This window comes from Ciconia boyciana, chromosome 3, assembly GCF_034638445.1.
Source record: "Ciconia boyciana chromosome 3, ASM3463844v1, whole genome shotgun sequence".
Taxonomy (NCBI): Eukaryota; Metazoa; Chordata; class Aves; order Ciconiiformes; family Ciconiidae; genus Ciconia; species Ciconia boyciana.
The window spans coordinates 99,538,601-99,552,404 of record NC_132936.1 but is presented as its reverse complement, the minus strand read 5'-3'; the positions used below and the strand labels follow the sequence as shown (position 1 = coordinate 99,552,404).

The following is a 13,804-nucleotide window of genomic DNA, read 5'->3' as shown; positions in this document are numbered from 1 at the left end:
AACCTAGCTCCTGGTGCTCCTTTCTATTTTTTCCCATCTTCCCTGTTGAAGGTTACTGCCCCCTTGGATCTGCTGTCTAAGCTGCTGGCTTCTAAACCCACTGCAGTCAAAGTCACAAAGTTTCAAAATACTAAAGCTAACTTTGCACCTTTTCAGTGAAACAGTTCAAAGAATAAGGGCAAAAATGTCTCAGCCAGCAGTTCTGAAAGAAAAGAAATTGCTGGCACAATGTAGTGGTGAGTAGCTGAGGTAGAGCAGAAGCGATAATGTTTTCGGGTATTGCTATTGACATTGAAAATAGATGTGAATCCACAGTGTTAAATTACGCCTGTGATTTGTTTTATATCTCCAGACTAGTTTAAAGTAGCTGAAGCACATTCTCAAATCTTCATCTCCTTTTTAATTTGCTGGTTTAAAAGTAGTGTGGTGGGGGGATGTTGTGTGTTCTGTTTGTTTTTGTTATTGTTTCTTTTCCCCCAACTGTTGTAACAATAGAGATACAGAAATTCATTTCAAAGTTACAGCTGTAGCTCCTAGGCATGTATTCTGCCTGGTGTGAAATTCCTGGTTTAAAAGCATTTTGGACTTCTTTCATGTCATCCTGGCAGGGAAAGTTTTTGATAGTAGGCTCTATATTAAAGGTTTATATTGATACTTAATTTCTTTGTGCCAGTATCTTTGGTCAGCTGAGATCCTTCTGATGGTGACTCCCATAGCCACAGATTATTTAAAAACAAACAAAAAAACCCCCCTCAAAGCAAATAAACCCCCTAGCGAGTGGACATGAATGATAATCACTGCCCTTTTATGTAGTTCATTTTTAAGTGAAAGTAGAATATTCAGATCTCATTCTTCGATTCCAATAATTGCTTTTTGAGTCTGCCAGTACTTGTGGCTACGTAGTTAGAGTAGCTGTTATAGCCAAGCTGCAACTAGAGCTCTTACTCAAAAATTCAATAACTATTTGCCTAATGCAAATTTATGTAGTGCCAGCATTTTTAAGGTCAGTCAGTCAAAAGCGATCCCAAGTTTTCTGGGATCAAAAATAAAGATCTTTAAAGCTGGTTTCACTCATCAAATGAACTTTTACTTAGTATACATATAGTATAAATAGATAGTATAATGTAACTGTGATGATAGTATAATGATAGTATATTGTAAGTAAACACGAGATTAGTAAAAGATTACTTACAATATTCTGTCACTCTTTCTTGTGTAAATTGAAGGGTACAGAGAATCTTTGTGAATGTCAAAACTATCTGCGGCATGTAATGTGTAGAGCATGTGAATACACATACGTACACACTAGAGAGAGTGTAAGATGGAGACAGAGGAGCTTTCTACCAAGGCTAAGTTTGATTTTTTTACTTTAACCAGAAAAGTTATTTCTTCCTGCACTTGCAATAAGCTTTGAAATTGTTCGTCACAGATATTTTCATTATTTATTCGTCACTTACATCTTTAATATCTAGTGCAGCATTTTCTCTGTTGAAACGTCATTCTTTTTTTATAGCAGGAGCACATGTGTTTTGTAACAGGAAACTCTGGCACTGTTTCTTTTCCACAGCACTGACTTATTAAAAATGACTGGCCCGTTGAGTGATTCCTTCTGAGGAAGAGACATTTTACAGTACACTTCTATGACCTAAGCCCAAAAGATTGATGTTGGACCATTCTCATTATATGAAAAGATACTTTATTGCCTTTGGGACTGTTGGCCATCAAGGTATTAGTCTAGTTCTGATGTTCTCTTTGAAACTGACGTGATCTGAAAATTATTTTATAGTATCTACAAAAACCTTGATTATAGCTTTTAGACCTCTATAATCTAATTACATTTTGGCTGCCTTCATGACAACCAGCAAGTAAATATGTCTGCCTGTTAAATCTATATGGAAAGGAGCATGCTTTTTATTTAAAGTAGCTGCCTGTTTCCCCTTCATGATGTAGTAGAAAATCATGACTATCTGTGTAACTGAGCAAGGACCATTTGCCATTTTGTAAGTAGATCTTGGGAGAAAATCAGTGGGTATGGTTGTTTTTCTTCTAAACAAAGAAATTCAAACTTATGCACAGACCTGATTTTAAGACCCTTTACTATATGGCTGACCTAATACCAAAGAAAGTCTTCACTGTGTAGCAGTGGCGAAAAGGATACTTATCATTAACTTTTCTTGCGTGTCAGAGGACATGGCTTTTGTCTTCATACTTCCATACCTCAAAATGGTAGATGTCTTTGGTTTCCTGAGCTTGAATTATTGCTTATGTTCCCAGTAGATGAGATAAGGACCTCATGTAGGATTTGTATCAGGTAGGAAACATCAGAGAAGAATATATGTTAGAACTTCAGAGAAGTAAGCCTTCGGTTAGGTCTTTTCCCTAGGAAAGGCATGTCAGCTTTTGTTAGAGACTAACAGTCCTGAGCTCTCTTGGAAATGGCTTAACTATTGATTTAAAACTAGAGATGAAGAGTGTACAGTAGAGCGGTAGCTAGACCCACTGCTTTAGCAGCTTATTGCTCAGATTCAGTTTCTTCCATTGCCAGAGAGGGGGAGAAGGCCAGTATTTTCTTCCTCTAAAGGCCTTCCAAAAGCCTTTGAGCTTTGGTGATTATTGGCACTTACCAGGTGATTGATTTTTTTTTTTTAAATTATTATTCTTATTCTTTTATTTTTCCCAGAGATGGGAAGACTGCTGGAAGAAGGGAATCCTAGGTTCCCATTCTTGATCTGAAGAATATATACTGTTTTAGAGAATAGTCTGTGGAGCATGGATGAGAACTAAGGCCTTCTCCATTTCCAAGGAAGTTTTGGGAATTACAGTAGATATGATCTTGCAGATTTTGAAAGTTTCAGCTAATAATCTTATGTGGAGTAAATATTTTCACCAGAAGGAAATTAAATTGTTTTCTCAGGCCACGGGGTGGATCCAGTTGCTGTCTTCCAACTATGTAATAGGAGGGTGTAGAGAAGGTAGAGCTATGCTCTTCCCAGAGATGTGTGATGAAAGACTAAGAGGCAAAGGACACAAGCTGCACTGATAGGAGTTCTGTTTTCATTATGAATGTGGTCAGACGTGAACTGGTTGCTCAGAGGCTATGGAATCTCCACCTTGGAGATGTTCAAAACTTGACTAGGATCTGAACAGCCTGAGCCATTTTTCGTGTTGGATATCATATTGATTGAACTTTGAATAGGGGTTTGGACTAGATAAGCTCTAGAGGTCTCTTCCAACATGAATCATTGTATGATTCTGTAATTTGTGAATTCTGACCTGACTTAAACGTTATCTAGGTGCTTGTGTCAAGATTGACTTGTATCTAGCCTAGTGTGCTTAAAATAAGACATGGAAACACCAGGTTAGACCTGTGATAGGCTTTGCCTTCTGTAGGATTTTTGCAGGCCAGTTTTAGATGCTCAAGTCTGTTTACTGATCTAGCCTGAGATGTTAAAAGAGGGACAAAACTAGATATGAGTACCAGGATACTGTTTTTCCAGTGGAACTGTTTTCTTTTTGTAACCTTTCGTTTTGAAGAAAACAAGTAGTGTTTTGTTTGTTGTGTTGTGTTTTGTTTGAGTGGTTTTGGTGGTTGGTGGTTTTTTGGTTTTTGGTTTTTTTTTAAAGCTGCTTTGCTAAAAAAGTAAAGTTTGGTATGATACCACAAATTTCATTAAAATGTCTCTGATTTACTTAACCAGTTTGTATATAGGTAAATACACAGCTGAGTTTACTGCTAGAGATAGTTGTGTGTGTTGGCACTGTAGATAGGAAGTTCAAATTACATTTGTGCATAACACCTGATAGGAATACACTGTACTTGCCTGTATGCCATGTCATTTGCTTGTTGTTTTCTGTAACTTCCTAGTATTTTTAAAAAGCTAAAAGCTGTTACTGTTAAAAATGAAGTTTTTAACAGAACAGATGTTCATCCATTTTAAGTCTTGTGCTGTAAGAAGTGAAGCTACTTATGAAATAGGTAAAGCTAAGATGCGGAACATGTGCTTTTGGTAGGTTTTTTTAAACAGCATTTTTTATATAAATAAAATGCAACACTCAATACTAAGCTCACAGGCTTTTGCAATTAGATAGGTTTTGATCTTTTTCCTTACTCAGTCGTATGATTTATTCCACACTTCTGATTTTTAAGAATATAAAGACATACTTAACTCAATTAAAGGAATCTCATACAAGGTCTGAAGTGTTGGAGGACTTCTGTCATTTTGGCAGCATTTCAGTCGTCTATTACATTTTACTGGTAAGAATGTTTTTGTATGCTTTTAAAATAGCTTTATATTCTGTGTAACTTGCGAAGAGTCGTCATCAGCTATTAAAATCCTTTCACAAATCTCCCTTACTGATATTACTTGAACCATTAAACCATGTAGAACTTGTTCAGCTCTTAACTGAGAACATCAGTTGTTGAGAGCACTAAGAGCACTTGTTTGTGGGGTGTGTAGCAGTGCCTTGCTTTGCTTTTATGGCACCATTTGACACTGATTCTTTTTTGTTTGGTTTTTCCAAAGCAAAATCAGATCTTTCAAGAGAAAGGGTTGTGAAAAGCATTTTGGCTGTGTATCTCACTAAGTAATGAATACCTCATTTCTGTTGCTGTGTGTTGCTTCCACTGATTCGCAGTGTTGTAAATATTCTTTTCAGATAAAGAAGGAAAAATAATGGTGCAAATAATTGTGAGGAGAATGTAACTTACTGCTTTCACTTGCAAATCACATACAGCGTGAAGCTTACAATGCATAACATAAGGTTGTGTAGTCATTTTATCTTCATCTTTGCTATCCCAGGTAATGTAATTAGGGGCTAGTGGATGGTGACTACAGAGATAAAGAATAAAGATAATATTTGTGGTTTCTTGTGCATGAAATTCTTTTAGAAAATATGAAATTGAACTGATTGGGAAGGTGAATGAAGTTTAGGATGGATAGTTTGTGTTTGAAAGGGCCTAATGACTTTTCAAGTTGTTAAAAGTACGGAAAGTATTTTGAGAACGTTAGATGTGGGTTTGAAGTCATTCTGTAACTTGCTTTTTTGTATTAGATGTACCATTATCTGTGAAATTGGTACTTCTGGTTTTTGCTTTATAAAATCCAGTTTGAGGACTATTTTTATGTTTATATGGAGTAAAATCAAATTGGCAAGAACCTTTGAACATGTTCTCTTCATAATTTTGGTTTACTATCGATTCTGCAGCTGAGGATGTGTACTTTGTACATGGAATGCCCATTTTGGAGAGCATAAAAGGCTCAGGACACTTTCTTTGGTGTCACACAATTCCTTTTTTTTTCTTAATAGGTACTTAAGACAATTTACTAAGTACAAGACTTGTGTTATAACTTATGCTGTCCATGCAAAACCTCAATTTCTAGCTGAATGTTTAAGAAATCATCTTCTCTAGCAAATCTTTCTAAACCTGGAGTCTCATTAGTGTTTTATTCCATGTCAGAACAGATAACTTGAAGACTTGTAATTCGAACATAGCATAGTACTCAAACATAAGAGCTGTTTAAATTCTGGCATTTCTTAGTTGATTTGAATTAGCCAGGTGCTTGCTATCTACTTTTTTTTTTTTAAAGAAAAAGTACATCAAGTTATATGATGTTCAGTCTCTTACAGAACCACATTGCTCCTTTTGCATAATGTTAGAAGCACCTGAATTAAAGGCCATTAAACCTGAATTAAGACAGACAGTAAAACTAGACAAAAAGTAAACCAGATAAGGAGTTGCTGCAGTATTTGGGGAAGCTTTTCTAAATTTGTATTAAATTAAGAGTGGAGATACATTTCAAAAGAGGCATAACTGGTGAGCAAACGGTTGGGGTCTGTAGAATGTTGGAGATCCTCAGCACTTCATGGAGGTCACTGTAGCAGAAGTTTGGATTATCTGGAGGAAAGTCCTAAAGTTTACCCTAAAAAGGGAGGTGGGGTGCAGAATCTAACTGTAATCTTTTCCTCATTGCATTGTAGTATTCTTTTCATCTCTCCTGTCAGAGTAAACTATCTATGCTGAAAATGTGTTTAGGTGAGGGGAATGGCAGAAGTAAGGATTTCTTAGCCTCTTTTTCTGACCTGGTAATGAACTCTTAAACCAGAACTAGATTATCATGACTCTGCAGGCTTGGTGGGTACTAGTGTATCAGAGACCTAGTGACTGACTGCTCAGGATCAGTCATGGCAGAATTCTATCAAATTCTTTTTGGGTGAAGGTTGCTATAATTTTCACTTCCAGTCACTACGGGTTTCATGGGGCAGTCATTTTTAGCATGATCAGAGGTAGTGGTGTCTGAGTTTCTGAAGGTCTCAGGGAAGTACTATGGGATCTGTGGATTAAAGAATATATTCTCTGCTGACTTCGTAAAGTGCAAGGTAGTCTAGTACAGGAGAGGAAGTCAGAAGTCCTCTAAAGCTTCAACATAGATTACTCACATTTTACCTGCAAGCTTGCTCTCTGGAGATGTTTGGTTTTCATATATTTTGAAGTAGGTCTCCAGATAGTGAAAAACTTCTAACTTTCTGTGGATTATTTTCTTCCCTTATATAGCTCATATCTCTTGTAAGTGGATACATTTTAAAAATAAGATCAATGCATCCTTGAACTTAAAATCACATGTAAACACATGAACGTCTTTTAGGGATGGTAAAAATGGAAATGTTGTTTTACAAAGGACTACGTATAATTTATTAAGAGAATTTTGTGAGAAGTTTTCTTGGATCGAAGTGGGATTTGCCTTCTTGTTTCCTTTGGGAGATGGTCTACATTCCCCTGTTGTCACTTTTGCCATGCTTTACAAGAATACAGAAGTAGTACAGTAGTAAAGCTAGTAAGAACAGTCAGTTCTTATTTATGAAGTATTAGCTTTTCTTCATGCTACAATAAAACTGGAAAGAGACTAGGAGTAATATGGTTGTTATTTTTCCAGCATGAATTAGTTTCTGCAGAGAATGACAAAATTTGCAGGGCTGCGAAGGTATGTGAACTACCCTGCCTTCATATGAAGAGCCTTTAATTTTTATACAGTAGCTCTTTAAAAGACACAACACCCCTCCAAAAAAGCAGACAGGGGTCTGTAAGCTCACACTTCATTCATGTCACTTATTAATTACTTCCCCCCCCGTTACAGTTGTTGACTTCTGCACACATGCATGCTTTATCACTTGTTTTATAAAGAAGAAACACAGGAAAGGGAGAACGAAGTTTATATGGAGTGGTGGTTTTATAAATAAGACTTTTCTTCTCTGTTTTCCAGATTCAATATTGCATAAACATGGGTGCATTTTTGGATAAACCAAAAACTGAAAAACATAATGCTCATGGTGCAGGGAATGGCTTGCGTTATGGCCTCAGCAGTATGCAGGGATGGAGAGTGGAAATGGAAGATGCTCACACAGCTGTTGTAGGTATTCCCCATGGCTTAGAGGACTGGTCCTTTTTTGCTGTCTATGATGGTCACGCGGGATCTCGTGTTGCAAATTATTGCTCCACGCACTTATTAGAACACATCACTAACAATGAAGACTTTAGGGCGACAGAAAAACCTGGATCTGCTCTTGAACCTTCAGTGGAAAATGTCAAGAGTGGAATCAGAACTGGCTTTTTGAAAATTGATGAGTATATGCGCAATTTCTCAGACCTCAGAAATGGCATGGACAGAAGTGGCTCAACAGCAGTGGGAGTTATGATTTCACCTGAGCATGTATACTTTATCAATTGTGGTGATTCACGTGCTGTTCTCTATAGGAATGGACAAGTCTGTTTTTCAACACAGGATCACAAACCTTGCAACCCAAGGGAGAAGGAGCGAATCCAGAATGCAGGAGGCAGTGTAATGATTCAGCGTGTTAATGGTTCATTGGCAGTTTCTCGAGCTCTGGGGGACTATGACTACAAATGTGTTGATGGTAAAGGCCCTACAGAACAACTTGTTTCTCCAGAGCCTGAGGTTTGTGAGATTTTAAGGGCAGAAGAAGATGAGTTTATCATCTTGGCTTGTGATGGAATCTGGGATGTAATGAGCAATGAAGAGCTCTGTGAATTTGTTAAGTCTAGACTTGAAGTATCAGATGACCTGGAAAAAGTGTGCAATTGGGTAGTGGACACTTGTTTACATAAGGTATGTAACTGTTTTCTCCAAGCAGCTGTTCTAAAATGATCATCTGTTTAGATGGGTACAGTGTTAACAGCAGTTCCTGGCCTACTCTTCCCCTGCTTCCTCTTCCTTCCCTCAAACTTCTGTACCCATTTGGCTATATATCCTTGCTGAAGAATATACAGCCTTATTCTTTGCACCTGGAGAGGTGATAGCAATTGCAAAAATAAAGGTTTATTATTTTCTCAAATAACGCTTGCATATAGTTCCAGCTCTAAACTTTGTTTCCAAATACAAAATTTTTAAAATGAATAAATTCTGTGCCAGGTATTTTGGGTTTTTTTGTTGTTCTTTCAAGTTGGGCAGTATTCATATCCTTTGCATAAATCCAGTGCTTGCACCATCTCTTCAAGGTGTGGTTTGTCATCTGAAGTGGTGTCCTCAGCTCATTGTTGTAGCTCAGATGGAGAAGCACTACTTTTGCATCTGAGCTTGCTTGTACTCCTCAAATTTAGAGGTTTTTTTGGAGCAACTACAGGTCGGTCTACAAATGTTTCATAGATGTACCATTTCCAGAATTCCCTGATAAGTGCAACTCCTACTAGTGCGAATAGAGTTCCTTCGTTAGGCCACAGACCAAACATGCAGTTTTGAGGAAAATAGTAAAATTCAGAATTCTAACACTAAAGGGTAAGTAATATTTTTTTGGAAATAGGATTGTATTCCAGCATATACCATACATTGTATGATTGGTTTAAATGCCGTGACTTTTCTGGCCAAGCACTTGACCAGCCTTAGCTGGTCACTAGTATACTTTCAGTAAAACTGAGCCCTGACCTCGTGCTTATTTTATGAAGTCAGATCCTGGATCTCTGCAGTTTGTAACGATATTAGAATGTTGTCCTCTGACTTCAGGATGTGAATTGTACCACATAATATTAACTGCTGTAAAAGATAGGTGTCCCCTTGGTACGAAAGGGAACATAGAATAATTCCTGAGTACTTCTGAAGGAATTTATTCTAATGTCAGATTCCTATTTAATTTCTTCAGGAGAAGGAGGAGTTGTGATAGATGATAGGAACTATCTGGTAGGTTGGATTTACACAGAAATAATATGCAGTGACTAATGGCACTTAAATTTCTACCAAAAAAAAAAAAAAATTAAGATCTCTATTTTGAACCGGGAGTTTAAATTATGGTTCTACTGGATCTCCTTGTAAGAGACGTAGACACAGTGTTTTTAAATTTTGCTGTGGATTATAATTTTGAAAATTAAATATGAGTAGGAAAGTGATATCAGAGCTTACTAGTAAAGAACTGGCATTAAAGTTGGTATCTGAAAAAGCTGTTGGCTGATGTTGCTGAGCACATGACAGTCTGTAAGGTCAGCTTGGCTGTACTAAATGAATTCATATTTTGTACTTATTTTCTTCAAGTTGCGATGTATGACACGGGTCCATTCTGATAAACAGATTTGTAATGAATGTAATGTCTTACATGAATGCTCTCAAACTGAAATACATGAGTAGCTGGAGCTAGCTATTCTAGTAGTGTAGGATAAGTATTCTGCATTTCATTTTGCAACATGAGTTGTTTTTTAACGTGGCTTGAGGTAACATTAAACAACTGTCTAATTTCTGACCTGTTTTCTTGATATTATTTTTAAACAGTTGATATGTGAATAAGTCCATTAAATATTTTAAACTTTAAGACTAAATGTACAATAAAAATCAGTGAAAGTAATTCTAGCAAGTAGTTTAGTTGGGAAACTTAGAGGTTCTTACTAATCAAAATACAGTTTTATTGCAAGGTTTCTTTTTTCCCAGGTATATCTTTAGTACTGTATTTGGAACAAGTAATAATGTGACTAGAATAGAAAAATGAAAAAATAAGACCAAAGTTTCTAACTCTTCTTTTTTCTTTGTCATATAGGGGAGTCGTGATAACATGAGTATCGTACTAGTTTGTTTTTCAAATGCTCCTAAGGTCTCAGATGAGGCGGTGAAAAAAGATGCCGAGTTGGATAAGTACTTGGAATCACGGGTTGAAGGTAAGAAATCCATTTTGTTCATTAGAAATGCTGTCATAAACTTCTTGAGCATGAAAACAAAAACCCTGAAAGCCATGATGCCACTATACGTTGGGTCAAATTCAGGGCTGGTTACAACTCTGAATTTTTGTGTGTCAGGAAAAATGTTTAAAGCCATGTGGTTAGTTTATCCTGGTATTCCACAAACGTTTTCTTACTGTGAGCTTTAGGTTTTTACTTCTGTCTTTACAGGTCAAAATGCAACCACTGACCTTGCAGAGTGTTATGTCAGCTAAGTAAATTGTGATATTGTTAATGTCTTGCTTATAAAATATTAAAAGGATACTTGTGATATGTGCTCCCTTTTTTTTGTGAAAGTTTTTGACAAAAAGAAAAAGCTGTTATCGGGCTTTCATGAAGGGACAACTAATTAATCTAATTATCCAAGCTGTTTTAACTGCTGTTTAACACAGCTGTGAGTTATTTTTCACACTGACAACTTTTTTTAAATGCACTTTTGCAAAAACTTAACAGAGTATAAATGATCAAAATACGAATACAGGAGCCTTAAATCATCCCTTTGGATTCTGAATGCTTACCAAGTGTATGTGTGAATAAAAACCTTATAATCATCTAGAACTTTCATGGAGGATTAAACTTAATTCCTAACCAGTTTCATTTAGTCACTGATTTTATAACTGTTTTTACTTATCCAAAAAGTTGAATGCAACTTCTTCCCTTAAGCAGAAACAGTGAAAGGAAAGTTAGCTTGACTAAGAATGAAAGACTTGCCTTTGTATATTTGTTGCTCTTCTGCAGCATTCTTAATGTCAGAAAAACTGACATTTGAAGCAGGCTTTCAAACTGTTGCTTCTGATTTAAAATCTTTTATCAGTGATTAAGGCTGTTCTAAGGTCTGATGACAGCTGTATGTAGTGGCCTCCCGGTCTCTTCAATCTTCTCCATTATTCTAGTGATCCAGGTATAGCTCAGTTTTGGCAGAACTGACTGAAATTCAGGGCTGATATTGAAAGTTTGCCATTTTTATAATATTGTTCTTATGTTGGCACAGGTTTTTGCAGAAGCAACCCAGGCATGAAAATAACTGAGTTCTTGGAACAGTTTGTCTTGCTGTTACAAATGTTGCTAGGATAATACTGTGAAGTAGCATCATTGGAGAGAAGCAGTCATTAGAGCTTTTGAAAGCCTTGTTGTTACAATTCTTTAAACTTCTGTAATCTCATCAGAAGAGTACTGAAGCACTGTTTCCCACTTATGGTGATGCAACTTATTAACCCATTTGTTGGAGCTATCCGTTACAGCAACAGTATTCAAGGGAGGAAAGGGTTTACTGAAGACAAAGCTGGCTGAGATAATTTGTATGCTTTCCTGACTTGTTCTAGGCCTGGACAGGAATATTCTGATCACTAGATCCAAGTTTAACTGTGCTTCATGAAGAGGTAGTCTCTTTGTAGATGGATAATGAGTTGTGTAGCCTTCCTAGATGTGTTTGTTCCATGTGCTGAGACCAGTGGTTTAGCTTTATACTATAGTACTGCTGTACTTTTCTGTGTTCATGTTGAAAAATGTGATATTGGCAGTCTACAGGACTGTTCATCAGAGTTCCATGAAAGTAATTTTAAATTTGGGTGCCAAGGTGTTTGGGACTTTGCAGGTCAGAACCATCACGAAGCCACCACCTTGAGACTGTAACAAGGTCTCAGCGAAATAAACCACAGCTCTGGCCACTGACTGCCTGAGCTTGAGCAATTTTTTTTTTATGAAAGGAGGTGTGACTACCAAATCTTCTCAACATGGATCCAGAAACTTTCCAGGTGTGGAAAGCATGGTGTGTATAATCTGTAGAGGTAAAATACTTAATTTCCTTTCTTATGACTATTTGATGAGAATTACTAATACAGAACTCCAGCACTATCACATATGAGATAGGTGCCACTTCTGTTTTTCTCGCGTGTTTTGGTTTATTTGAATATCTGAGACACTCACTGGCTTTTTAACATGGTGTAATGGATGCTGAAAGGACTGATTGGACGTGCTTTATTATAAAGTAGTTCATATCCAAATAAATAGCATTAGGTATAAATGAGAAGTAATCTGTAGATTCGAGGAGATCAGGACTCTTGTGAGAGTGTACAACAGCAAAAATCCCACAGCTAACCATTCATAACTTTTCTTAAACACTAATTTGGTGTAAAATGCAACAGTGCCATGGAAATGTACATGTTACCACTGTAACCTGGTTGCTGTGGACAACTGTTAGTTTTGCCACTTTAGTATCAAAAGTTCTCAGACTTATTTTAATGCTAGAAATGACACTTACTGTAGATATTTTATCATTTAATTTTTCATTTGAGCTGTGAAAATCACTCATGTTTGTCTAGATATCTTTTTTTATTGCACTCTTACTTAAGCAAATGAGGTAAACTTAGAAGATTTTTTGTGTTTGCGTCAGTGTCCCAGAAATCTAGATAGTTGATGTAACAAACCTTAATTTTTAAATATATATAAGAAAACCTTCAGGCCACGATATAAGTTATCTCTGAATATGCTGGTGCTGTGTGTGGCGTCTTTCCCTCTTGTTTAAAAGGGATCTAAATTGAAATGGCTTGCATATTTGTAGTTTCTGTTGAGATTGGAGAACGCTAATGGTCACTTCAAATGCTAACTCTAGGCATGTTTCTCAGAACTTGGCTTGCATCCCAGGCTTCCTAGATGACACTGGTTAAGATAAATACCTATTATCTTCCTGTGTCTGAGTAGAGTACACGAGCTGTTAATAGGCTCTGGGAGAGAGCCAGGAGCAGTTACCTTCACTGACAGCAGTCAGGCGCGCACACAGTGCTTACCAGTTAGTATTCCCAGCTTCTTGGTGGCTCTTCTCTCGGTTAGCAAATAGGTGAAAAATGTCTGGAACTGCAGTGTATTTTATTGCTTTCATAAGTGAATGTTAAGAAGATTAATAGAAAAGCTGTCGAATAACTTGTGATCAGAGTGACTGGATTAACTGAGAATGACGTAGGAAGGACTATTTGCTAGTAACAATGCAGTGTTGTAGCATAATTGAGTTACTAACTTAATGTATCAAAATAACTTCTTAGCAGAAATGTATTTTAGCTATATTGTCGTATTTAACAAATACTGCACACACCAAAAACAAATGGAGAGTTTGTAGTCTGAACTGATGCAGAGCCATTCCCAATGTAACTCAAAATGATTAAGTGCTGCAGAGAAATGAGTTGGTTCAAAGCTTGGACTTCTGTTGCTTCAGCTCTTCTTGATTCCACCCCCCCATCCCCCACCCCTCCGCATGAGTTCCCTGTGTCACTCTGTGTTCTGCTAATTGGACAGAGTGCAAGGCCTTTAAATGTTAAGTATTTAGCAAGGACTGAGAGTTAGCATATTTGAGGAAATTCTCTCAAGAAGTGGAGAAAATAAAGGAAATGGACTTCAGAAGAACTTGAAATATTTACCTGTTTTCTAACAAATTTTTGCATTTATGATAAATTCTATGAAACTGTCATTTTGACACAGTCTCCTTAATTTAAAAAAACAGAGCTGTTGGACTGCAATTTTTACCTTACCTTTGTGCCTTTATTATTAGTTCAGAAATGATACAGAGAAGCTTTAACAAAATGTTTCAAACCACTAAGCAGC

General features: G+C 36.8%; 1 protein-coding gene across 13 annotated transcripts in view; it reads left to right on the top strand.

Moving 5' to 3' along the window:
* PPM1B (protein phosphatase, Mg2+/Mn2+ dependent 1B) overlaps positions 1–13,804 on the top strand; it is a 65,247-nt gene that overhangs the window by 32,807 nt on the left and 18,636 nt on the right. For 10 of the 13 annotated variants that reach the window (XM_072856793.1, XM_072856791.1, XM_072856790.1 and 7 more), the window contains 2 exons: positions 7,260–8,123; positions 10,033–10,150. In XM_072856793.1, the coding sequence (XP_072712894.1) occupies positions 7,278–8,123; positions 10,033–10,150 (964 nt within the window). In that variant the 5' untranslated portion in view covers positions 7,260–7,277. Of the gene's footprint in view, positions 1–1,567; positions 1,727–7,259; positions 8,124–10,032; positions 10,151–13,804 lie in introns of all 13 variants that reach the window. The other 3 variants (XM_072856792.1, XM_072856789.1, XM_072856795.1) reach the window with 3 other exon arrangements.